The following is a 27,989-nucleotide window of genomic DNA, read 5'->3' on the forward strand; positions in this document are numbered from 1 at the left end:
CGGCGGGGCTGTCGCCGCCGCTGCCACGTCAGGGGAGTGTCCCGAGGCCAGGCGGGCTGGGCCGGGGCCGGGCTTCCTCCTCCGCCTCTGCCCCCGCTGCCGGAGCTGCTGAGGAGGGAGCGAGCGGTGCCCGCTGCCATGGAGGCCCGGTACAACCTCAAGAGCCCGGGTAGGCGGCGGGGCCGGGTGGAGGTGGCTGCCCGCATCTGTACGGGCTGCCCGGGCCGCTGGGAGCGAGCGAACCGCCTTGGGTCTGCCCCTGATCTCGGGGGCCGGGGCCGGGGCCGGGAGGAGGGGAGGGCCGGGGGCCGCGGCGCTGGGTTCCCCGTGCCGGGGCGGCGGCGTTCAGGCGGAGGCCGGCCGGGTTCGGTTCGCCTTTGCAGTGCGATGGCGGTGAAACCTTCCTCTGAGCTGTAATTCGGTTCAAAACACGCTGAGCGCCAGGTCTGTGTGTGTGTCTGTGTGTCCACGCGTTTTTGGTGGGTTGTGTAAACGTACCTTTGAACGCTCAGTCAGGTGGCCGTGCCCCGTTTCCCCGGGCATCGCCTTCTCCCTGAATGGGTGCGTGTGAGCGGACGGCTTGCCAAGGGTAACTTGGCCTGTGTGGCGTCAGTTTGTTTTGCAGAAGTGCTGCTGTACAGGCTTTATTTATTTGCGTGTCTGTGTTTCTTCGCATGTTTGGTTTGACACGTTTGCATGTTAAAATTCATGCCTGTAACTCCTGGGTTTTCTTTTGAATCCTTGAAGTGAGAGAGAAAGTTTTGATTCCTAGGAAGCAAGTAGTGGCCAGGCCATGTCCCCCCGTGTGGCTGTGTCGGAGCAGTGGCCTCTGACCGGCTGTGCCAGGGTCTCAGCTCCTGGGAGCTGCTTGCACAGCCAGAGGCCTGACGCTGCCGAGGCAAAACCTCTCCCGCAGCTTGTAAGGGCTTGGTAGGGCTGTGTGTGAGTTGCTGTCCTGCCCCTGCTTTCCCCTAACCGGCTGTTGAGAAACAGGCATTTTCAGCTTCGTGTTATTGTGATGAATAGTGGCTTTATTTTTTAATCACGTTACCAGCACGAGAGGTGGGGAGAAACTGAATGTTGTGATGACTTGTACCTTGCAAATGTCAGTGACACGCTTGTTTACAAACATATCTCATGCAGATGATGTGTCTGTTACTAAATTGTGTCGCTTAGCCTCACACCCAAGTTGCATAACTGAAAGATAAGAAGGATCACTAAGCAAATTATTAATTTGTTGTCATTTTAAATATCAGGAAGGAATACATTTTTTAGGGGGATGTGCAGGATGTGTGGCTTAAGTGAATTTACAAGGCCACACAAACATGCTCACTGGTTGTGGTTTGCCACGTCATGGGAAACAGTGGTGGTGTGCTGTATGACAAGCACCTGGGATCTGGGTGGAGAGGGCAAATATTTGTGGCTTAATTTAGAAATATTCTTCCTCTTTGTTGTTACCTGTCTCCCTATATTCAAGAGTAAATCACATTTACTGGAATTGTTTTTCAGCACCTGTTGGTGCTGAAAACCAGCTGGAACCAGCTGTTCCATAGCAAAATTAACTTTATGTGACAAAGATAAATAATCCATACAATGGCTTAATATTATTTCTCCAAGTTAAACATGTTCAGTCACATATTAATATATTAAACTATTTCTTTCCATATAGATAATAAAAGTTTGTAAAGTATGTAAAAAACTTATTAAAATTTCTTATAATGTTTTAAAACATTGATTTAAATAGTCAAGATGTGTGAAATCATCTGCTGACCAGATGGGCAAAAATGTATTGAATAAATATAAACAAAAATATTTAAAATAAATATTGTTTCTTTAACAGTTATCCATTAAAATGAGTTGATGGTAATTATGTATAGCCACTGCTTTGGTCTGGCACTTTACTTGCTGAACAGGTAGATAAGCATATGCAATTACTTAATATTTTGGTGAATGTTGTACAAATTCCTATCTTGTTCCAGTTTCATGTTCAGTTTAGTGGTATTATCTTACTCTTGCCATTCAACTGAAGATTTATGATGGAACTGTAGAATATTCTTAATATTAAGGTGGTTTCAATTAATGTAAATGCACTAAAATATGTAAAAGTAAGTCTACCGTATTTTCTATTTCAAGGGGTTGTGTCGTCTGTGGACTGAAGGGATTACTTTGGTAACTGAGCCCTCTAGGGCTTTAGGATGAGTAGCTGTCCTTGTGCCTCTTGTTGTTGCCTTGCCTTTAATAGAGGAAGAACCAAGCTAACCTTTATGTCAGCTTTAGGGATTTGGAATGTGCTATCTTGAGCCTGAGTGAAGGAGCAATCGTTTTGTACCTGTACAAGAGGCTTCTACTGTTGAAATCTGCTTTTGGACTTGAGCAAACTGCGAATGGTGACTTCGTCTGCTCAGTAGTTTTTAAAAGGGCAAGTCCTCCTTTTAGTATAAGTTGCTTTAATGTAATATTGCAGATGAAAACACATTTTGAATAGGAACATATTGTTAAAAGAAACATGTGCCTTTATTTTCAGCCAAATTCTGCTACAGCGTTATGAAGGAGCTGTACTTTATCTGTAGTTAATACCTGGGTCCCTCACCTGTGAGTGTGCTAGACCAGATGGATGAGTGGGCATCAGTTAGGCTCTCTATTGCTGTACTCTCTGTGTGCTTTCAAGCAGACCACAAAAGAGCAATATTGCTATACATCTTTGTCCTGCTACTGATTGCTGCTAGGCAATGTGTTCATCTTCTTCCCCTAAGTAGCTCATCCCAACATATTTGAAAGATGGTAAGTCTCCACAACAAAAGGAAGTTGTTCCCCCTGCACACCACATCTGTCAGTGAGGGGCAGCACAGCTCTGGGCTGTCTTGGTTTGCTATAGGTACAGGCCATGGCCAGTGCAGGTCTGGGCTGGCCAAGCAGCTCCTGTTGCCCTCTGTAAGAGCAAGGAGCCATGGGGGCATTCACCTGGTGCTGTCTTTTTACGCTGCCTATGAACTTGAGTTTATTTTTTATTTCTTCCCAAAAAGACCGTTAATTTTGGGAGGGATGAAATTTCATATTGTACACTTCAGGCTTCTTTGTATTGCTTCAATAAGGCGAAATCTTGTAAACTTCATATTTTTATGTGTATTTCTGGCAGTTGTAAAAGGACAAGCTGTTTTCTGTTGTAGGATTTCAAAATGGATTAGTCAATGTATATCAGCCTACTACCACGTGGCTGATAAACCTCTCCCATCGATATTAAAGCTCAGCTGACTAAAGTACAGACTTCATCCTCTTCGTGCCTCAGGAACATCCCTTTTTTCTGAAATTTATAAGACAGCTATTTGGAATAATCTCTTAACTTCTTTTTTTTCCCCAAAGATCTGTGACCCTTAGCTTGCTAAGGACAAAAAAAATCTTGTAGTTACTCCTCTTGTAGTGACTGTGTTTTTGTGTAGGCTGAGTGGGTATTAGCACAGACACTTGAAGAATTATGAACAGCTACTTACGGTGCCTCGCACAGAGCCCCAAAACAACCGTGCTTTTTAGTTTTTTGGGGGGCAGAGTTTGTTTTGCTTTCAGCAGACTGTCTCATGGAGCATTTGATTAGTGAGGGAACTGCAGGCCTAGGGAGAGCACGTGGAGGGAGGCATTTGTTGCTCAGGGGCACTGCTTTGGGATCCTGGAGGCGTAGGGAACATAATAGTGCTGAGATTGTGATCCTCTTAGCTGTCATCTTCAATACGACTGCTGCTTTTCCTGCAGACTATACTTCTTTCTCCACTGCATATTTTGTACAAGTAAGTGTTCTGTGCCAACAAGTATGCGTCAGTTCTTTGTTAACAAAACAGAGGTAATAGGAAATAGCCAGTAGCTGTTGTGCTGCCTAGTACCTTCCCTGTATGAAATAAGGATAGATTGTTTAAAAATAAAAAGTTGAACTAATGTTTAAAATTTATTAAGGCTGAAGACATTGTTAGATCTAGTGTGTTCAACAAGCACCTTGCATTTTGAAAGTTTTGCCCCCCTTTGTGTTGACTGAACAGTTGTTTTCAATTGCAACTACAAGAGGAGTACTGTACTTCCTGCTGCCCTGAGGGAAATGAGGACTAAAGATTGGCTGTTTCTGAGGGTCAGAGAAAAGTGAGACAAGACTAATTAGAAGTTTTTTGTTTTTTTCTTAATAGTTGTTAATACTTTATATGACTAGAGGAGGCTTGTTAGTAATGTGAAAGAATGTGTATGAGGCTATGAAGATGTAAAGCAGCTATTCAGGAGGCTTATGGGTCTTGAGAAAGGATGTATTGAGACCCCGAGGATGGAAAACAGCTGGCCTGTTTCTTGGCAAATGATGTTTCCATTTGTTTTGTAGCAGAAAAAGGAACTGCCAGAGGAATGTCCTGGTCTTGGCTGGGATGGAGTTAATTTTCTTCCTAGTAGCTGGTTCAGTGCTGTGCTTTGGATTTATTTCTGCTATTTTTACTTTACAAATGATCACACATCATTCACAGGTTTTAAGCTGTCCAGGAGAATCACATCCACAAGGTGACACACGGGTCCTAGTGACACTATGCAGCTTGCTGTGAACCTGTTAGAGTTACTGTGTGTTTAGATTTAATAAACATTCTCTAGAGACTACAGCAAAAAAAAAAAAAAAATTGAAAAATACCATTTTCCATATCAAAGAGCTACTGTGACTTTTTTCTTTAAATATGTTTTCTTACATGTCTCAGTGACCACATGACTTAAAGTGGGGTTTTTCTTTTTACTTAAAATGTCAAAGCTCATCAAGTGTTGTCCTTTTACAAGAAATCCTAGGTACTTTACACATAAACTTAATCCTGATTTTTTTTTTCTTAATGATGTGATCCATTATTTATGCAATGGAACTACTGACAGTGTAATTCTCTGTTATTTTCTCCCTTACAAGAAATTTAAACATTACCTTTAGTAAATGAGATTTTCTTTTAAATGCCAATGCAGTTTGGGTTCCCAGGTGCTTTGGGCTGCTGTGGAGACTGGTGATTCAGCAGGTGACTGCACTGTAACCTCTGAAGTTACTTGATGGTTACACCAGCCGTGGGTCAGGCACTCTTGGCTCAACAGTCAGGTATAGAGTGGAGGGGGGAAGAAAGCAAAACCAGCTGGATTTAAGAAGACACCCGCCCAAAATGTCATCCATGACGCATGCACATAATTGGAGGAACTTGATGGTTGTCTCAAAGGGTTCATGTGATTTAATTTTAAAAACATTTCTGTTATTGTCTTTTTCCTAATTGTAGGTAGTAGCCTCATTAATAGATGAACACATAACAAAGATGACTTGTGTTTTACTAGTTGCTTAATTGGATGGAGTAGTTATAAAAGTTTCTCTGAGGTGAAGGGTTTTATGAGAGTTTTACTTTCATTGGAAAACCTGTGTTCAATAAATAAATTGCATCCTTACTTGTGCTGTTTTGGTCAGTGGAGCCATTGGGAAAAAGTTACTAGTTCTTCTGTATCTCTCCTGAATAGACCTCTAAATCTTGCTTAAAGTGAAAAAAAAATAATAATAGCAGCCATAAATAAAAAGGTAGAAAACGTTTGCCAAAGCAGTAAAACCTGTCAGGTTGTTTTATTGTTCTTTTCTCAGCTTAGATAAGTCAACTTGAAAGATGGAGAGATTTCTAGCTTTATGGCAACTATTCTGGATTCCATTATTTATCTGTTCATTATGTATTTTCTTTTTCAAACAGTAGCACTGAAATTTCAAACTGAAGTTTGAGAATTCATTTCAGAATGAAAAGGTTGCTGTACATTTGAGGAAGATACTGTCATGCACAACAACCTTCTTTTTCTTTTCTTTTTTTTTTTTAAAGAAAAGGTGTAAAGATTTACTATGAAGACACCCCCAGTGTTCACATCCTGTCATCCCTTTAAACAGTCACACTGGTGTTTACAAAGACTGATCACTTGCATTTTCTGTGTCCGGAAGGTTTCCCCAGCCACTAGGTGCAGACTTGTCTGGTTGGACACATAGCAGGAGTGCTTGAATGTGACCTGCAAATATATTCAAAAGAAGCAATTGTGTGAGCTGAAGTTTCAGGTAGCTTGAAGTAAATTATGATGCAAGTGGAATTTGACTGGACATTATTTTTTTGGCAGAAATAAATCTACAAATCGCATATGCATATATTGTACACATTTTGCTCATTAATTGTTATTCCACTACCACTCAGTCCTAAAGCAAACTGGTGGCTTTAAATTCAGAAAATTTTCATAAGTTCAGTGTAACACAAGAGGCAGACTGTCAGGCAGAGCCTCTGACCTGTGGTATTCTGTCTTTCCTCCACAGAGCAGTGGAGAGCTCCCACACCTTCTGCTTGGTGGGAGCTCTCCTGTAATCCGTAGTCCAGAAACTTAATTTCCTCAGGATTTAATTTTGATGAGCGTTGATTGAGTATTTCTGAGTGTATCTGTGAAAGTGTGATTATTTTTCACACTGATGGTTATGTCACATTAAAAATAACTTGGTTGTTTTGTCTCTAAAACCTGTCTTAGCCAGATTCGATGTCTTGACTTCCCTTTTTTTGGCTGAATTAATTGTACTCTTTGACTTTATTGACAGTCTGCTGTTCTTTATTTCAGATGGGCCCAAACCATTCTGATTTTTCAGACTTGCCACTGCCAAATGTTTACTCAGTGACTCAGTGTGACTTAAGTAGATTGAAATACCATGACTTGTTGCAGAAATACCAGACTTTGTGAATTATGCTTGTTTCTTCCACTGCTGTGCTTCAAGAAGAAACAAATTTCATGCTTTCTCACTGGATCACACATTCTCAGAATGAACCTTTACTGCTCCAGGCTTTTCTGTGCAACCTCTCAGTTGGTATTTTTCAGCAGTGTGGGAAGAGAAACATGAAATGGTTTGGTTGGCAGGGGCCTTTAAAGGTCATCTAGTTCAGCCTCCCTGCCTCAGGCAGGGACACCTTGTGCTAGATCACAGCTCAAAGCTCTGTCCGATGTGACCTTCCGTGCTTCCAGGGGTGAGGCATCCACAACTTCCCAGGGCAACTTGTTCCAGTGTCTCATTGCCCTCACTGTAGAGAGTTCCTTCCATGTGTCCAATCTAAGTCTACTCTCTTTGAGTTTAAAGCCATTTACTCCTGTGTCGTCACTAGAGGCTGTGGTAAAAAGTTACTTCTTTCTGAGAAACATCTTCTAGGTATTGAAGGGTCACAGTAAAGTCTCCCCAGAGCATCTTCTTCAGGCTGAACAAGCCCAGCTCTCAGCCTTTCTGCATACACATGTGCTGCTTAGAAGCAGGGAATAATAGAAAGGCTTGGGTTGGAAGGCACCTTAAAGATCACCTACATCCAACCCCCATGCCGTGGACAGGGACACCTTTCACTAGACCAAGTTGCTCAGAGCTTCGTCCAACCTGACCTGGAATGCTTCCAGGGATGGGGCATCCAAAATTTTACTGGATAGCTTGTTCCAGTACCTCACCATCCTCACTTGAAAGAAATTCTTCCTAGTATCTAATCTAAATCTACTTTCTTTCAGTTTGAAACTATCCCCCCTGGCTTGTTGCTATATGCTCTTATAAAAGTCCCTCTCCATCTTTATTGTAGGCTCTCTTCAGGTATTGGAAGGCTGAAGTTAGGTTACCTGATAGATTTTTAACATGCCCTGGGTTGCTTAATACTGAAAACTTATAAGCAAATTATCTCTATGATATATGAGAGATAAATTAGATTTTGCTATGTTTCATGCCCCAAGAGTGGAAGGTACTGTGCTCTAATAGCTTTCCCTTTCACATTGGTGACTGCACATGATGCTGTTATAGGAGAAAGTATTTCTTTTCTGTCTTGGTCCTTCAACTGGGAAATCTCAGTAACAGTTGTCTGTCATGTCCATGACTGCTCTGTCTTTATTAGATTTTGTTGTTTCTCAGTCTTCCCATGGTCACTGTTCTGCTTCATGGGGTATTCACTCCTGAATTAGCTCATCCTGCTGCATCCACTCTTCTAAGGGCAAGTGTCCAGCCTTGTTGGCTGTGAAGCAATGCTGGGTCCAACCCTTTTTCTGGTCGAGACTGGTTTTCTTATTATTCCTCTCTAATGAACTGGTAAACCTTAATGGAAAGGAAAGAGACAAATTGTTACTCAGCAGAGCCTGAATGCTGCTAGCTGGCATGTGACCTGGTGGGATCTGTAGGGTGTTTAATTGACACCTCCCTGTGGCAGCAGCAAATTTCCACGTAATTGGTTTTCTATTTGGGTTGTAAAAAGTGGAATTCTCACACTTTGAGCTACTGTTTATAGCTGTCCAAAAGTGTGAAGAAGGAAAAGAACTTCTTACAGTAGATGGGAAGGAAAATTCCTCTGCAGGAAGGTTAGAGTTTTTTTATTAGGCATTAATTTGTGGTGCATATGAGGGCACTTGAAGTATAAATGATGTAACAGAGCTTGCAAAAGTGGCCACAGGAAGGAGATGCAGAAAATACAGATGATGCTGGTGTTTCTGAAATGGGAGGTTGGAGAGGGTTGCTAATGACTGTTCTGAAGTTACGATAGAAAAATAGCTGGGTCTTCACACTGAGTGGCAGGTTCCAACTGCAGAGGCCCTGGGTAAATTTTTCTGACTGGGCGTACGTGTTTTCAAGTATAATATAAAACTTCATCTCCTCGTACTGTTGATACGTTGATTTCTCTCAAGTACTACTGTGACCTCCGTTGGGGTCAACTAAGGGAGTAGTCATGTAATTGTCAAAGCTTTTCAGCAGTTGTTGAAGATGCACACGATGTCCTGTATCATGAAATACTGAGGTTATTAGCTATGTAAATCTTGTAGTCTGAAACCGTTGATGATACATATGGTTTTCCTCCTATCTGGTGCAATTACTAATATAAAACTGCTTTAGTCCCAGTGTTCAGTGTTGAGAAACTCTGTGACCATGCACATATTTTTCATAACTTTATGCTTGTAAAACTCATTTAAGGGTTATTCATTGTAAGTAATTATATAGTATCTTGAATTATGAACTGCAGTGAAGAAACTGGAATATGCTGGAGAAGATTAGTTAGCTGAAAAGAGTTCTTCAAGAAATGTTTTATGTATTTTTCTATGTAATGCATATTAAGTTATTTTCTTCATTTTCATATCTTATGCTTTTTTTTTTTCCAGCTGTCAAACGTTTGATGAAAGAGGCTGCAGAACTGAAGGATCCTACAGATCATTATCATGCACAACCTTTGGAGGTTGGTTTCTTTATGTTTTTGCAAGAGCTTGTAATTAGGCAGTTTTATTCATATATACTCTTAATATATACTTCTCTAAAATGCATATACATTTAAAATGTACACATTGAAATAATAGCAAACTGATTTTTTCCCTTTGATGGAAATCAGCAGAATTCAACTTCAATGGTCTTGTAGTTCCAGGTTATTGGTGAAAGTACTTAACAACGGTTTTACGTTGCACCTACGTAGTTTTATAGCATGGGTGTGTTTATTGCCCCATCTCCTTCCAAAGACTATGGAAATACTAATATTTAAGTCAAGCTTTTTATATCCAAACGTGACATCTGCCTCAGTTGCTGAGTTGCTCACTGAAACACTTAACATGAGTTGATCTCTGAGGATTGCTGTTTTGCACTTCAGAAAAAACCTGTGAAAAACATAAATGTGTGCGATTCTGAGGGATTTAACTGAAGAAGTAGCTTCTTGTCTAAATAACTGGTTACTTTTTTGGGCTGAGAGGACAATGAAGTTCTGGTGGTTAGAAGCTTAAACAGGAATCCCTTCTGATTTTACTGGGTTGATTTAAAAAGGCAGTACTCTGTGGTATTCAGTTGGGAGATTTGATTTCAGCTGTTTGCAGAAATGTGTAACACACTTAACGTGCTCACATAATAATGCATGTTCCTAGGTGCTGTAAAATATTCCTTATTGTCTACTAGTTTTTGTCTGTAGCTTGTTTCTCCTTCCCATGGTGAAATGAGAGGTTTCATTCTTGCTGTCTTTTGTAACCTACGTGAAGATCTTATTTCTGGATTAGAACAGTGTCTCACTGGGAAGAGAACAGTGACAGATGAAAGGAAATGCTGAAAATCTTGACAGTTATCTCCTGTTTTTGAAAAACTGTAACTAGGTGGGCTGTCCCAATGCTGTAATGCCAGTGTTTAGCATTAGCTGAGGGATCTCATTCACTGACAGCAAGCCTCATTTGGGCTCCTGTCCTAACAGTAGGAGTTGTTCTGCTTGCAAATATTTAGGAAGTTGTTGGCAGCACAAGTTCTGATCTACAAATCCTAGCTCAAAACCCCCAAAGGAATAATGTTTAAAGAGAAGTCATTTATATGTCCAATGATGATAAACCTCTAGATTTCAAAGTGTACCTTTCAAAATTGTGCAGTAAGGCACAGTTTCAAAATTGCTCATGGAGGAGGGAGAATAGGAATTCTCTGGGGTGTGAGTCAAATCCCTGTGTTGACATGAGCAGGGAAGAAGGTTGTCATTAGTGTTCTTTCTTGGTGTAGGTCTCCCCTTGGTTCTACAAAAGTTATTATTCACTGAGGCAAAGATCCAGTTTCCTCTTAATTTACTCAGTTTCCCATCTGTTGGGTAATAAAACTCTTGTCATAATGTGTACAGCTAGCATAAAGAATTCGGATAATGAATTTGAGGGTTTTGGTGAATTATTGTGTAAGGAAATTACTAGAAACCTTCAATGTTTTATCCTTAGTGCTGTGTTCTCTTAACTCTCCATTTGATTTTGACTTCTTAAAACTTCTCCCTGTATACTTTTTCTTCAGCCTGTCCTTGTTCAAGAAAATGGCATTGAGTTGTCTATTTCTGTAATTAATGCTTCCTTTTGTTTCTTTCTTTTTTTTCCCCTCTTCTTCCATTGATGGGGGCATTCTAGGATAACCTTTTTGAATGGCATTTCACTGTTAGAGGCCCTCCAGATTCAGATTTTGATGGAGGGATTTATCATGGACGAATAGTGCTACCACCTGAATATCCCATGAAACCACCCAGCATTATTTTGCTGACGGTAAGTAAGCATCCTTACTAGTTTTTCGTTTTCATGTTACCAATTTTATCATGGGTAGAGAGCGAGAGATTCTTGGCATTTAACATGAAGTTATTTTTTGTAAGGTGGCGCATTATAGTATAACTGAAGATCCAAAGTCTTCCAAGATTATTTTGGTAATCTCTAATTGCATGAACCTTTATGCCTAATAAATGGAAGTTTTTTCCTTCAGGAGAAATCACATTGCTGATATGATTGTCTAACCTTCCATTCTCCCCATGGACCCTCTTGGTTTTTGTTGAAAACATTGCTCAGATGTAGGAAGGCAGACATGTAGTTTGGGTCAAAGAACTTCCTTTGTGCATAGTTTTGTAGAAGATTTTCTTCATGCATTAATAGAGTCAGATGACAGAGTTCTGTGTTCAGCAAGCTGAATGCCAGTGTTCTGAGGTTGGCAGTAGTTCAGTTGTCACATATTGATTGCATATGGAATTCTTTTGATTGTGATTTTTATGACTTTTACCAAAACTCAAGAGTTAACTTCTAGCGTGTTTTATTGTTCCTCCTCCTTTCTTTGAAGGCAAATGGCAGGTTTGAAGTGGGGAAGAAAATTTGTTTAAGCATCTCAGGGCATCATCCTGAAACATGGCAGCCTTCGTGGAGTAGTAAGTAACAATTCCGTGAAAAATGTTACCCTGGTCAAACAACTTGTTCTTGAAAGTAAAAAAAAATCTCATGGGGAATGTTTATGGTGGGAAAGGAGACAGATTTTGGGGTGTAAAATTATGGGAAAATTTGTCAAGTGTAAGGTTAAAAAAGAGTAAAATTGAACTATTTGGAAATGATACTAGGCTGAGAAATGCTAGGGCTGAGAAACTGAGGGGTAATGGTAAGCTCTTCTTGGATACATAAGCATTAAAAATTCTCAGACTAGTTAGAATATTCTTGGTGTATTTTGTTTAAAAATGTTCTTACGAAAATAAATCCTGTTACTTTACCCTGTTTTTGCATGATCACTAAGCCAGCTTGAATATTAATAGAGGGAAGTTTTCAGTTCTAATGCTGTGGCTCTGAGCAGTCAAGAGGAAAGATATTTTGGTCTGGGTTCAGTATAACTAAATTGTCTGTATCTTTATTTTTAAAAATACTTTTATCACAGAAATTGAGAGCTGACACAGTTCATCCAAGGCAATATGCTTATGTTCAAGTAGTTTTAGTTTTGCTGAGTACAGTACCTCAATTATTTCTATATCAGTTTCACTTTTAAAATATATTGCTAAGATCTTAGGAATTTTGTAGCAGACCACTCTTCAACTTTTGTTGAGTCTCTTACGTTTTTTTAAAGAGTAGAAAATACTATGTTTCTAAGTACTTGTAAATAACCTGTTTCTTTTCTGTGGTACTTGTTTTTATGTGATATTTATTTACCAAATCTATTAGCAAAATGTCTTGAATTCTTAAATTTCATTTCTTCTGTAAAACAAAGTCCAAGTACAGATGGTAGAGATGCTTCAGATGACAATTCTGTTACAAGGAGTAATTAATATTTAAAGTGAGCCCCTTCCCCTATTATGATGACATAAAAGGAACAAATTCTGCCATGCTTTGCGAAAAAGAGAAACTGAGCATGTGTACACTAAATTGCTGAATTCATGTCTAATAGAAAGCAGACACAAAAAGAAGAATTCCCTGTGAACCTTCTTATCTTTTTCCTCTCCCCCCCACCTTTTTATATGGTAGTTCTGCTTTACCTTTTTTCATAATTTTGAAACCACTCACCTTAATGCAACATTTTTGTGACAATTGATTTTTTCTTCTTTGTTGGCTGGTGGCCTTTTCTTTGTTTACAACATGATGGTAAAACAAAATGAAGAAAGCCTTGCAGTGTACCAAAAAATCCCCCAAAGCAGTGCTGCCTGTAGAAAATTTAGACTTGGCATAATTAAGTTTTGCAGTCAAAAATGCAACTTTTCTAAGTGTGGAAGGAGATTGCATAACTGTTGTTTCTGTTGCATTGTTTATATCTGTTTTCCCATTTTAGTAAGAACAGCTTTACTAGCTATCATTGGATTTATGCCAACCAAAGGTGAAGGAGCAATAGGATCTCTAGATTACACACCAGAGGAAAGAAGAGCTCTTGCAAAGAAGTAAGTGCTAGGTTTGTTACTGTAGGTACATTTACATTCACTCACTTTTAGGGTAATAATAAGCTACTTCAGTCTATTCTCTTTCATTTATTTCAAATCAGCCAAGTTTAATGCCTTGTATGTATAGTTGCTTTTTTCTCTGAACATTGTGCAAACTTTGGAACTTGTAGTCAAGTGAAATGTTTTGAGAGCACTCTGTTCCTTCCATCATTGTGTGGCCATAGAGGTTTGTCTGAAATTCAGATTTGGAGATGTAATTATCATTGTGATACAGTAGAAATTGCAGCATGGAGAGAAAGTGGGTATGATGGAATTGATAGTAAGAGAAGGAGAAAACAATCAAAATACTAAAGTATAATTGTCTTTAAGTAAATAGTAATAATGAAATTATTTCAAAATTCTAAAGGAACTTCTTCTAAATGGTCTTTAGGAAATTGATTGAAGATTAGGTTTGTGACTATGATGAAATTATGAGTTTAGTGGACAAAGGGGAAGGCAGTGTGTGTTGTTTATAGGGACTTTAGCAAGGCTTTTGGTGTCCTTTCCCTTATCCTCAATCATGAAGTACAGCCTAGGTAGGTGGGGACAGTAAGGTGGATTAAGAACTGGCTGAGCTGCCTGGCTCAAAGGATTGTGATAAGCAACACAAAATCCAGCTGCAGGCTGGTCACTGTTGGTGTATTCCTTGTGTCAGTACTGGGGCCAGTTCTATTCAGTGTCATTAATGACCTGGATAATGGGACAGGGTGCACCCTCAGCAAATCTGCTGGTGATACAAAACTGGGAGGAGTGGCTGATAGACCAGAAGGTTGTACTGCCATCCAGAGGAGCCTCAGTGGGCTGGGGGAATGTCAGAGAGAGGAATAGCACCAGCTGACTAGAAGGGAGCTTGGAAGGGAGGATTCTGGTGATCACTAAGCTGATAATGAGGCAGCGGTGTGCCCTTGTAGCAAAGAAGGCTGATGGTGTCCTGGGTTGCATGAGGAGGAGCATTGCCAGCAGGTCAAGGGAAGTGATCCTACTTCAGTACTCAGTGCTGCCGAGACATCAGGAGTGCTGGGTTCAGGTGGAGCTGTGACCAGGTCAGAGTACAAGAAAGATAAGGATGTCCTGGAGCAAATTCGTTGCAGTACCACAAAGGTGACTGAAAGGCTGGAACATGTTTCATACATGGAAATAGTAATAGAGCTGGGAGTGTTCAACCTGGAAAAGAGGAGGTTCAGGGGATCATATCTATGTGTATGATTATCTGAAAGGAAGTTTTAAAAAAGGTAGAGCCAAGTTCTCTTCAGTGGCATTCAGTAACAGGTGTGAGTCAGTGGGTGGGTTGGTCTTGGTATTGTGCTGTCACGTCTCTGTGGTTCCTCACTGGCCTGGAGAGCCGCCTGCAGTGTGCCCTATAAAAAGATTATGTGGGCAGGTAATGTTCTCCAAAAAGGTGAAGTTCCTGGACTGGAGGTGGAAGCTCCTGGGTCCAATATAACACTTGTAATAATAGTTAAATCTTTATAATTTATAATTTTTATTTGTTCAAATGTAAGTATTTTAATTGTAAGAAATTATTAGCAAAGTATAAATAATAGTGTTATTTAAGTCAGTAGTTAATACTTTCCTAAATGACATGAGAGAATTTGTGTTAGTAATAAAGATAATTCTCAACATGGGCCTTGCCACCACTTGTCTTTCTGTGAATTGTTCTGCAAATAGTTTATTTAAACAAGCACATAGGAACACTGAAAACATGCTATTCTGAGCTATGTCCTTTGTGGGCAGGTCACAAGACTTCTGTTGTGAAATGTGTGGCACATCTATGAAGACAGCCCTCTTACCACTGACATCTGGAAGTGTGTCAAGCCAAGCGGACAAGGAGGCTAAAGAACTTGCCAGACAAATTAGCTTCAAGGTAAAGTCACTGTGTAAACTTCCATCTCTCTTGTATAGAATTAGAAAAAAAATACTGAGGAAAAACTTGGAAATCACAGAAACATGCATCATTTCAGAAAACCTTCATCAGTTACTATGTGGAAGCCTGTTTTCTCAGTATAGTCTGAAAGAGAAGAATAAGAATGGATCTCTTGAAACTTGCCAGTTAATAAGTTATGCATCTCAGGTGTTGACTGATTTGTTTTCATTTTAGTGGTGACCACTGTATTAAAAACTGTCTATGTTGCTTTTACTTCCACATTTTCAGATACTAATAACTTGGTTAAATTCTCCAGAGTTAGTCTTATCATAGAAGTGTGAGGAAAGTTTGGGCAAAGCTAACCTAAATTTTTTACCTTTGTGATTTTTCTTTCCTTTTGGCTTATGGAAGGAATAAAACATATTACTACTGAAAAATGGTTGCAAATTCTTTTGAACTACTCTGCTACTATCTGAAGATACTGAAAGTTGAACTCTGGTATGGAAGTTGCTGTGACCGAAAAATGTGTTCTCTAGCTTGTGTTTCAGTGAAAGCAAGGTTTGTTTAGACCAATACATTCCTTAGAGAATTGCATGTCTTGCATGCACAGTGTTGTTTTTCACTGGGTTTTCCACTAAACACTTAAATCAGCCACTAAGGAAGACTACTGTGCATGAGGGCAGGGAACTACATTATGACAATGTGGCATTAGTGCAGAACACATCCTCACTAAGGTTAGGGCTGCCAGTATGACCCCTTTTATCACCCATGTTTCTCTAATAGTGTCCTAAAGGCTACTTTTACTTTTTTTGTATGTGCCATGAAATTGAAGATTGTCTTCTGAGCATTCCTGCCAGTTTTGCAGGACATGCCTATTCCTTTGCCATAAGGCTTATGATAAAAACATCTCCAAATATTTTTACAAAAATAAGAAAAATAGGGACAGAGTTTTAAAGCTGAGCTACTTGGAGAAAGTGGATTGCCTTTTCCTAGCTTTTTTACAATATATAAGGGTTTAAAATTGTAGGATTGATTTTTACTTAAGAACTACTAAACTTCATCAAATAAATTCTAGAGAGTTTGGTTTTGAGTTTCTTTTTGAGAAAGAACTCATAACTTACATTTCATACCTTTTTCATTTTTAAAATTAAAGGCTTAGAGATATCAGTCTTTAAATAATACTGATGTTTTCTGTGTGTCTGTATGCTTAACACCACCTCCTAATAACAAGCACTTGTCAGGGAAAAAAATGAACAAAAGTATTATTTCTGCAACCTTTTACCATCCATTTTACTGAGTTTTTTTTATAAGGTGAATCACTTCTGTCCTTTGGTTGCATCTTTCTTCCCTTCTCAAATCAAATTTTAGGGATTGGGGTTTTTTAAGCTTCCTGCTTCTCTGCTTTGCTTGACTTTCTTACCTGTTTGTTGTTAGACGTAGGTATTCAATTGATGTATTTGTAATAAACTAATAGTATGAATTACTAGCAGAAAATAAAGAAGTATTTAATCATTTGGATACATTTCATGTCAATTTATGGGGGAAGATTTAACATCAGATTGCTGATGAGTGTATAATTTGAGAGAGTCTCTCTACTAGCAGACATACTAGCAACCTCTGCATTAGCTTCATTCTTAATTAAGAGATTTCCTAACTATGTGTAGATGATCCCAGGGTTCTTGTGTTTCTTACAAGCTTCAAACATGATGGTAACTTCTTTAAAAGCCCTCTGTGTGGTATTGAGAGGAATATCAAATTCAGGAGGGCAAAAAAAACCCCAACACATCTTCTCATTACCGTTTTACTCCTTCTGTGAACATCCATCTTTGTTCCTGTATGTTTTAGTAGTAAATTATATTTTGTATCAGTTTTACATTGACTTCCAAATAGTTTTCTGCATTTTAGGTGTTACATAGCAGACATTCAATTTTGTTTAAAAAAAAAAAGGAAAAAGAAATTACTAATAGCATATGTATCACTGTAAGACAATATGGTTTACCTTCATGTTACCATCACAAGGCATATTTTGTAGTAAAATTAATTCTCTCCTCACCTTCATTATGATGTTTAAATATGTTGGTCATCTTTGAATGTTAGTCTGCTTTCAGTCTAGATGCTAGACTTAGTACTTTCATAAACTAAAGTAAATATAGTCTGGACATGACTCTAAAGAAAGTTGAACCAGGGACATCTAGAGGTCCATTCCAGTCTAAATGTTTCATAATTTTTGCTTTGTTGATGATCCGTATTTGAATTATAACTTTCCCTGTCTAATACTAAGTTCATAGTAGTAAAGTGCAAAGGGAAAGCAGTGTTGTCAGATTCTAAGTTTTCAAATGTGAAATCCATCTCCAGATTGTTTTGGTGCCATATTTTTTGGATTCTCTTGAGGTAATGCACATAAAGAAACAGAGAACTTTATTTCCTCACACTAAATAGTATCATGAAAGACTATTATACTGTGATCTTATCAGTTTGTTATCACCATAACTGGTTGTTTTCTAATACACTGTTTGTATTTCTTGCTACTACTACCACCACTACTTATATCTGCATTTGAAGACAGTCACTAGATTTGAAGTTGTCATCTTTGTAATAAATTGGGATCTAGATACATGACTTGGGAGGTGACTTGCTTACTGATAAAAATTGATCTGGTCATGGCTTCTTTTTTTTTTTTTGACATGTAAGTTTTAAAAGTATTTCAGTTAAGCACTATGATGATACGTCCTTTTCCATTCCCAAGAGATTTTTGCTGGCATATATACTGGGGTTTGTGTTCTTTTACATGTCCCTAGTGATCTCTTGTCTTAGATTTTCTAAACATGAAACCTAAATTATGGAAAATATTGCACAGTGGACATTTTGTAAATGTGTATGAAAGCAGTATTACAAGACTTGTATTTTTTTCTTTTACTCTGTGCTGAAATTTAAATACTGGACAGTGGTATGCGTATGCTACCCAGTGTAGTGTCATACATGTATGCCCACTCTGTCTGTGGCAACTTTGATGCTGAAACCAGTGTAGCCACATTACATTGGCAGTCATAAGAGGCTCCTTACTGCTGTGAGGAAGCAGGCTGTGCTGCTTCACTTGTATCAATAGTAGGTCAGCATTGTCTTAACGACATGCAAAACAGAAGTTTTAAAAATGATGTTATTCTGGCATAATGTCCTGGATCTTCTAAAGAATTTTGGGTTTTTTCTCTCTACATCTGTGCTTTTTTTGAACGTTATATTTTTTATGTACGAACAAAATGCTTTTTAAACCATTATTTGCACATTTGCAAATTATTTTTAAAGAATGAAAATTTCTTAAACTTGTTGATGTGTGATTGAAATGCAACTGACACACCTGATTATTACATTTTGGTAAACCTCATATTCTCGTCAATAAAATATGCGTTCCAAAATAAGCCAAATTGTTTTGGAGCACTTTTGATCTGGTCTGTGAAGTGTACATATGTGCTTCTTGTAGGCAGAGGTCAATTCATCTAGGAGATCTGATGCTGGACCCTCAAACACATCAGGACTGAACCACTCTGCTGCTTCACGTGAGCCCCAGCAGGATGGTGCAGCTAGAGCATTCCCAGATCCAGCAAGTGCAACGGTATGGTCCATCTTTGAGCTTAATTGGGCAGTCTGAACATGAAATTGGTCCTCTTAAGCTGATTGGAGTCCTGATTTAAGTATGTAGTTCACATATTTATTCTGGAACTCCTGCATACTTCTACATAAAATCTATTGACAAATAGTATGCTGGCTCATTTTTAGAAATAGCAACTTCTGCTTTCCCTTCCTTCTCTTAAAACAATAAATGATGTTATTTTAGCAGTAGTTCTTCCCAGTGTTTCCTTTAATTACATTAAGTGTTCATTATGGTGTCTGAAGCACTACAGTTTACTGTCTGTGTAATGTAGCAAAGGTGTTTTCTACAGAATTCTTAGCCAGAGGCAAAAAATGTTTCAGTGATAACCTGTAGCTTTTAAATATTCATCAATACTATCTTCCTGGGTTTTATAACCTCTTAAGTAAGTCTAAAATATTCTTACCATTTGAAGTATGACACTTATGTTTTAATACTGCTAGGTGTAGGGCTTACATAAAGGTTTCGGAAGTGACTGAGGTCTGGTAATGGGCCAAGGCAGCTGCTGTTACAACTGTTGCAAATGCAATCTGAATTCACTGATAAATTGCAGGCAAATCCCAGCTAAGCTGCCTTTTTTTGCAGAAGATGGGGCTGCAGATTGGTTAGAAAACCTACAACATGTCCAGTAACATCTGTTTTGTGTTGGCAAAGTATTTTCAAGCTATGTAGAAATATAAACATGCTAATGGCATACTTTTTCCCCCCACAGTAAGGATTGTTCAGATTGTTCAGGATTTAATAAACCATTTTATTATATTCTTGTTATTGCAGATCCTGGCTAATATAGTAGAAAGAGCTGACACAACAAGGCATTGCTGGCATTCTGTTGAGCAGAGAGACTTTTTAAAATAAATCACATTTTTAAGAAAACTGGTTTTACCAATTATACTGATTAAGTAATTAATGATTAATTTAATTTTCAGAAGATCAGTTCCATGGGAAATGAGACCTTTAAACATATAAACATATAAATGTACATAGAAATGTTTGTATGTGTGATTAACTGTAAATGGTAAGTGGTTCCTGTTTTAGGGAATTGAAATAATATTCAGGATTGTTAGTTTTAGTTTGAACCAACACCTGTTTCTGAACTGTCACATTTTGAGTGTTAGGAATTATCTGGAACCATTCAGTAGTGGAAAATAGCCACCCAGTGGAAGAAAGAAATGTGCAACAGGAAAGACTATTTTAAAGAATTGGAACTTGCTATTTTTGTATTCTTATTCATGTGAAAGGTAATAGAAATCCTTTCAAAGTAGGGCACTCTGGGCCTTGATCTCTTTAGAGGTATGAAAGAGTACCCATGCAAACCTCAGATCTTTTCTACTCAGCTGGGTTTCTTACATGTGTAAAATCCATTTATCGAGTTCTTGTTGTGTAAAGACCTAATTCTGCCTTACTAAGTTGTATTAGATGTGGACAACACCAAAACATATTTTTCTCTCTTTGTGGATAAAATATTTGCCGCTTACTCTGCAAATGTGTACTTTAATTAAAAACTGTTGTAAAAAATTTGCTGGGTTTACTCTCTTTGAGAGTAAAAAGGGGAGAGGTAGGGCCAATGCTGGATTCTTGTATTAACTTGTGTAATTCCTTCTCGTATAGTTGATTAATATGTCTCACTCTGAAGCCATGGGACTTTTTATCTTTTTGACAATACAGGGGTGAATACTACAAGTAATGATGCAGAAAAAAATGGAGTGTTACCTTTGTTCTGCTCCTAGAACGGTTGTAGCCAGTCTTCGTTAAAGACACAGTGGTAAACAGGTGCTAAGGAAAAGGTCATCTCCAGGTGAAGGAATCTGTAGGCTATGTTTTACTATGGGACTACTTCATGGTCAAGTTTGTTCTTTCCAGCAACATTTCTCTATTCCATGATTTTTTTACCTTTAAGTTACGTGAAAGGGCAGAGATTTTTGGAATGTGTTAATGGCAAGATATATGTGAGCACAGTAATGTCCTTTCTGGGACAGGGCTAACTTAATTCTTGTGTGAAGAGCACGCTGAAATGGGTCTCTGGCATGGCATCATTTAGTCACCTTTTCTTTGTTCCACTCAGGGCCTTATTCCTGAAGAGAGAATCTTTCATTCCGTCAGGAAAAAATACAGTAATTTCACAACTATAAGGCGCACCCTTTTGACTAAAATTTTTCCCCGAACCCGGAAGTGCGCCTTATAGTCCGGTGCACCTTATATGATGTACAAAGTTGCGACATTTACCACCCCGGAAGTGAGAGCCGCGAGGGGGGGCGGCGCCACAGGAGCGCCGAGTAGCAATGGGGAGGCAGCCGCGGGCAGCCCCAGGCACAGGGAACAGCGCAGGCAGGAAGGCAGGGGGTGGCCCCAGGCACCGGCAGCAGTGCAGGCAGGAAGGCAGGGGACAGCCCCGGGTGGCCCCAGGCACCGGGAGCAGCGCGGGCAGGAAGGCAGGGGTCGGCCCGGACGACCCCAGGCACCGGGAGAAGCATGAGCAGGGAGGCGTTACTACTTCGTTACTTCGTTGTGCGCAGCGGCCTGAGCCGAGGGACCACAGCCGATAGGGGCCAGTAGGGCTGTGGCCAGCAGGGCCACAGCCCAATAGGAGTCGGCGGGGCTGCGGTGCCGTGGCCAGTGGGGCCACAGTCAATAGGGGCTGGCGGAGCCACAGTGCTGGGGGCAGCGGGGCCACAGCTGATAGGGGCAGGCACGGCCAGCGGGGCTGCGGCCAACGTGGGCCAGCGGGGCCACAGCTGATAGGCCGCGGTGCACCGAGCCAAGCGAGGGACGAGCGGCAGGGCAGCCATGCCGCCGAGCTGAGCGAGGGGTGGGCAGCAGGGCTGCTCTACAGAGCCGCAAGGGGGAACAGAATGGCGGCACAATGGAACCGCGAGGGGGACCGGCATGGCAGGAGCACTGAGCCGAGCAAGGGACAGGCGGCATGGTGGCGGCGCCGAGCCCAGTGAGGGACAGGCGGCACGGCAGGAGCACCAAGCCGAGTGAGGGAATGGCACGGCGGCTCCGCAGAGCTGCGAGGGGGGACAGCACCGCAGTAGCACGGAGCCGCAAGGGGGAGGCGGCCCCCCTGCTGCGCCGAGCCGTACAAACCGGTGCCAGGGCGGGCGGGAGTGCCAGGGCCCACTGCACGGGGAGGGCGCCTGGGGCTGCCTTTGAAAGCTTACGCCGATCTGTGAAAAATGTTTCCAAATTGAGCCCCTGCCAGTAATCTCCACAATCGCGGGTTTCCGTTACTAATTCATTACTTTGTTGTGCGTGGCACTGATCTTCACGGCAAAAAAAAAGGGCGCCTTATAGTCCGGTGCGCTGTATATGATCTACAAAGTTGCGAAGTTTGCTGACTCCCAGGGGGTGCGCCTTATAGTCCGGCGCGCCTTATGGTCGTGAAATTACTGTAAATGCTGAATTAGCTCTCCCTTCTGTCAGCTTTCACTTAGGGAAAGGATTATAGCCTCACTGACTAAAGAAGGTCCCAAGTCTTACAGCATTTCCATTAAGCGTATGTTTCTCAGATATTAAAACTCACTTTGAAACTGTTGTTTATGTTTTGCCTGTCATTGCATTACTCAGTACTTCAGTCTTACAGATTCTTGCCCTTTGTGTAATTGCTGCATGTATGTTCTTGTCTGTGCTGTGGAAACGGTGCACTTGGAGCTCTTGACTTTTGGGCTTTCTCTTCATGATATCTTCCAGGTCACTTCCCTTCCTCCCCACCTTCTCTTGTCTTTTTACCAGGCCAGCAGTGGTTGTTCCCATTCACTGTCCTGTTAGTAATGACTGGATTGTGCAACACTGGTGCAGATGTTGCACATTTATGTGTCTATATTATTAGACAACATTTATCCAACCTTTAAACAGCTGATCTTTGAAGTGAGAAGGAGGGAGGGGATTTATTCTCATGCCAGTGAGACCTGCTTCTCAAGAGGACCTGTCACAAAATTACTGAGGTTTGCCAGCTGCAGGGCAACAGCATGAGAACAAGGAAAGGAGCAACGCTGCTCTGGAAAATACTGCCACAGCAACTTGTGTAAAGGGATACAGAGCTGCAGAGAAGAGTCTTTAGCATTAATAAAACTAAAACAATAGGCTACCAAAAGGTGTTATGCAGCATAGTACTTCTGAGAAGTCTGAACCCAGGGCAGAGAACACCTCTAACTAGACTATATTTTTTTTTTATTATTTTAGTAGCTGTTGATGTCTGCTCAGGGCGAAGTAATTCTTGTTTGAGCATTCAAAGTGAAAGCAAGGTACTGCTCCTGAAAGTTGGCTAGATAAAAGTAATTGCCCTTAGTATTAAGATGGGATCCTTCCACATCTGAGCAAAACAATCTTCTTGAAGGAATGTATTACAATACTCTGGTTGGACTCGGGTCCAGTGGTCTCCTACCAAAGCTCTGATTACAGTCCGTGGGACTCATTACTGGAGGCTGGAGAGCACTGCAATTTACTCAGCAGCAGAGACTGGTCAGCTGCATTTCTATGTCTTCCCCCCAGCTGCAGCTGCACTGACTAAATCCATGTCGATTATGGGTATCTGAGCTCCCATCAAATCTGTAGCAATACATTTCATGTATTGATGTGGAATGATGTCCCACCTTGGGGCTTATAGCTAGTGAATTAAGTTGATGCTTGGTGAGTTTTATTAAGAAACAAGGTAAAAACTGTAGTTAGGCTGTTTTCTGATAATCTGAGAATACATTAAGCCCCAGTACTCCTGTTATTAAACAATATCCTATAGTAGTGACCTGCTGATAATAATAGCTGGATGAAGCATTATGAGGGGTGATAAAATAAATGGTGTAATTGAAGCCAGCTGCTCTTGAGCTGATGAAGGAGGTTTCTGTCAAAGAATGAGACTGTGCTCTGATGAATGAACTTTATAAAAGCCCTTACCTTTAATCATAAGTTCTGAATGATATATTGGTAAAAAGTGTTTCCTTTTATCTCTGTGAAGTTATGTCTTAGTTTCATAATACTATAGCAACCATTTTAAATGTCTTTGACAATTTAGAGTACTTGACCTAACTTTGTTTTGTTAAAAAATGGACATCTTTTATATTAGCCATTAAGCCATGCTGTGTCAAACTTTGGGATTTTTTCAGCTGTAAGTTGTACAGACAAACAAGTATTTCACCTATTCTGATTTCTGCATCTCTCCCCAGACCATTAATATAAGTGAAAGAGGCTTCAGTAACCCAGAGGATTTATATGGTTCTGAGTTCCTGAGTTTCCTATATTTTTAAAATATCCCTTCTAAGATGATTATTTGATCCTTCTAGTATTATGATAAAAATTTTTAAAACAATGACCTGGGGATATAAAGGATGCAATGAATTCTACCATTTTTCAGTAGACTGAATGTGATGATATAAATTTCCTTACTTGCATTTTGTTAGACTATATAAGTTTTTGTTAGTTCTAATATAAGTATATTTTACTGAAATAGCGTAGTCATCAAATAATTGTTGAGATGCCCTTGGAGCAAAATATTCTATCAGTGCTAACAGTTTCAGAAGCTTCAGAAATAGTATGAAAGGTAGTAATATAAATAGTATATAATAATGTAACACATGTGTATTAAATGTCTGTAAAGATCAGATGCTAAAGGTAGCTATATTGTATTGAAATTTCTATATTTAGTTTGTTAAACTCTCACCTGCATTTCCAATATGGTTTGGCCGAAATCATTATTTGTCAGAAACAATGGAAATTGTGTCATGTGAGGTGTTGTGGTAGTCTAAAAATTTTGTAATGTTTGCTTACAAAGAGTTTAAGGAGTTGCCATTAAGTTGAAGACAAGATGATGGTGATTTTTTTTCTTTTAAATAGTGCAGCCCATCTGCCACTTTTGAGTTTCTTAGCAATTAAGCCTTCAAACAAATAAAAAAATCTACCTATCTTATTTAAGATACTGTAGCACCTGGATCCAAATTTACATTGGGTCACGAACACTCCTTTCTTAGCTTTCTTCTGCAGGTCTGGTAATAGTTGGCCATTGAGTATGTTGGGAATCCCAAGGTGGTGCATTGGCTGAGCTTTGGGTGAAGCCATTGGTCTGCTGCTGTCACAATCCATCTATAATTTCCTCAGAAAAATAACTTAAAACTTTGTCGTTGTCGATGAGCTTTCTCTTGAATCACAGATCTGTTCATATCAGTGTACGACAGCTTCTTCTATTCAGAACAGGATCTTTCTGGTTTATCTTTAAATTTAAGTTTTGCAGTATTGAGATTTGTGTGACAGTCAGTGCTAGTTAGTTTTGTTAGTAAGATGAAGGATTAGGACTATTTCTAGACTTTTTTTTTTAATCTTTAAAAACTGTTTGAAGAGGAAAACACTACTTACTGAATTGGTAGTTCTTGTGTCCTGAACTCACTTCTCTCCCTCTCACCTTCTGGATGATGGGAACGTAGATGAATCTAGGAACTTCATTTTTCAAAGACTTGGCTTCCCCAAGGCTCTATTTTCCTTGGCATGAGGAGCTTTCAAGTGAGAGGCAAAATTACTGTCTTCTGCAGTGTACTGGAAATCATGACAGGCTGCTTGTGGTGTTCTTGGCTGTCTCTGCTGATAAAATGTATCTTTTAAAAACATTTTTCTGTGAAGCTACCCAAGCTGCTTCGCTTACTTAGGCAAGACGCCTGTGTAAACAGGCAAGTTGTCAAATGTGGCAAGTAATTGCATCAGTACTTCCTTGCCAGTGATAAGCAGTGGGAAATGCCAACAATGAGGAGGTAGGAATGGAAGGCCTCTTCCTGGAGTGAGACAAATCACGGACTAGGTGAAAATTTTGCATTCTTTGTCCACACAGAGAAGAGTCACAAGACTAAGTGCTGTTCACTGTCTCATGGATTGTCAAACCTGATATGCAGTTGAGGGCATTCCCTATGTGGTCATGTGGAAAGGTTATCTTTTATGGATATAGTAGATGAAGTGGTGCTTAGGGTTATAGATATTGTGTCCATTAAAAGGCTTTGGAAACAAATCTAAAATGTCCAGAGTTCTAGTTTTACCTGATATAATGATAATCTTTTAGAAGGAAAGGGGGGAGAAAACTGACTCTGGAAAACAGCTGCAAATTATTTTAAATAGGAATACCAGAAAACCTTATTTTCTCAGGACTGAAAACAAGGCTTAAAAATTTAAAAACCTGAATTTTTTTTCTCAGAGCTTCTTTTTTTAAAAAACACTTTTAAACTGAAACTTGTCGAAATGCTTATTTCTAATGAGCATGCTTTATCACTATTTTTAATATTAAATGTTGGAAGTTTGAGCTTTTTAATATTGCAAGCAGGATTAATCTGGTGGAAGATCAGATGTCATATTTTCTAGTTCATAAGATTGAAACTTGTTTTCTTCAGCATAAAATTCTCATGAGCAGAACATCATTTGCTCAAGTTTATTTTTTAGTACTTGTAATGTCAGACGGAGTTTGACCAGTAGAGGGCAATAGGTAAGTGCCTGCACACGTGCTGTGCTCGGGAACTCCTGCTGGGATCAGGTAGGTAGGTGGTTTGTGGTTAGGATTTTTGGTTGGTTTTTTTTTTTTTTTGTGGTGGTGGTGATGATGATGAGAATAGACTTTTGGACCCAGCTGTCCACAGGAAACACTGCAACATTGCTTAATTACAGTTCTTGGACTTCTTTCCGTTCTTCTTTTGGCTTGCCCATCTTGTTTCCCTTTCAGTATAGGTGAAAATCCTCAGATATGTAACTATCCAGAGAATTATTAAAGATTACTTGAGCAGCAAAGAGTTAAAATAAATCCTAGACAAAGATATTTGAAATCTCTAACACAAATACAGTTTGACAGACTTCCTTCAGCCTTGTCTTGTCTATAGAACTGCTGATTTTCAGCTTTAAATATGCTTCTACTTAGGATAGCATGTGGACAAAAACAACCAACTATAACAATCTTTTAATATTAAAGACATGTATTAACAGTTATCTGAAGGGTACATTTTAGTCCTTAAGATTTTTATCTTGCTAATCCTACGTGCTGTATTGTCTGACAACTCCCTCAATGTTTCTTTTTTAGCCTGAAACTCAGAGTAGCAGTGCAGTGGCTGGGCAGGAGCGTAGTCCAGCTGTGTCCAGCACCACCACCTCGATGAGTCCTCGGCAGCGCCGTGCACAGCAGCAGAGCCAGAGACGGGTCCCAACTTCAGCCGACTTCAACCGGGCACAGCAACCGCGAGTCAACACCAACCACACGGGCTCAACTGTGCTCATTGTCCTGCTGACCTTTGCGCTGGCAGCTCTCATATTTCGCAGAATATGTTTGGCTAATGAGTATGTATTTGAGTTATAAGGTTGTTTGTCCTAACAGCAGTGACTTGAATGCTTCACTGAACATTCTGTATTGGCTAAGACATGAGAACTGTTTACAAAGGTTACTTTTTGTATTTACGCTTAAATCCTTATGAATGTTAATGTACCTACAGATACATGTAAGAAAAGCAAAGTTGGATGTGTAAACTATGAGTTTTAATTGAGTGCCCAGTAGATACTTGGAGAAACAGTGCAGTGGAATAGTAACGTTAAGGCATGTGGGATGGGACTAAATTTGAGTAATTTATAAACTAGAAAAAGATGATTTTTTTAAAATGGTTGGTTAAATTTTTATGGGGCATGAATACCCTTATAAGTACCCCATCTAAGTTAGTATAAGATTTGTCTCTGGAGAAGAAATTATAAAATGAAACACTACTATGTGTTTGTGTCTGGTGAACTCTTAATTTAGAGGGAATACAGTTTCATAACCACTTTTATTTGCCATGACACATTTCCTGAGGAAAAGCACATACAAATTGGTTATGATGCTGCTTTGTGTGTGTGGAAGTGGGAAAAGGATTGTGGGAGGAAAGTAGGTGCCACAAAACTGCTTGCATTATTTCGATTTTTATTTTTCAGAAGAAAGATTGGGTAATCTTTTGAAAGATTTGAATGTCCTCTTCTAGTACTTTCAACTGTATATCTTGTTTTTAAAATTTGAAAATTATGCAAAACATGTCTATTCTTGCAATAGTTATAAATATGTAATATAATTATTTACCCAGAGCTGTTGTCTTTTAATTATACCAGAAATATACATAATGTGTTGAACTGAATGTTTCATATGTGGTTTTATTTACTAAAGAAAATTTAAACCTTATTATACTTAAATTCTCAGATATATATGAACATGCTTAAGAGAAGTATTTATTACAATCCTGCTAGTAATAAAGATTCAAACCAGTCTTTGGATATGTTTCAAGTATCACATGGCAGTTTTTGTTTCTTGTTTGTTTTTTTG

General features: G+C 39.5%; 1 protein-coding gene across 1 annotated transcript; it reads left to right on the top strand.

Moving 5' to 3' along the window:
- LOC116994561 (ubiquitin-conjugating enzyme E2 J1-like) lies at window positions 1-27,953 on the top strand. The gene is made up of 8 exons (XM_033056369.2): window positions 1-169; window positions 9,151-9,224; window positions 10,891-11,022; window positions 11,582-11,666; window positions 13,043-13,148; window positions 14,922-15,051; window positions 18,530-18,661; window positions 26,733-27,953. The coding sequence occupies exons 1-8, from the start codon at window positions 139-141 to the stop codon at window positions 27,003-27,005; spliced, it is 963 nt and encodes a 320-aa protein (XP_032912260.1). The 5' UTR covers window positions 1-138; the 3' UTR covers window positions 27,006-27,953.
- Window positions 27,954-27,989: the final 36 nt, after the last annotated feature.

This window comes from Catharus ustulatus, chromosome 3, assembly GCF_009819885.2.
Source record: "Catharus ustulatus isolate bCatUst1 chromosome 3, bCatUst1.pri.v2, whole genome shotgun sequence".
NCBI lineage: Eukaryota > Metazoa > Chordata > Aves > Passeriformes > Turdidae > Catharus > Catharus ustulatus.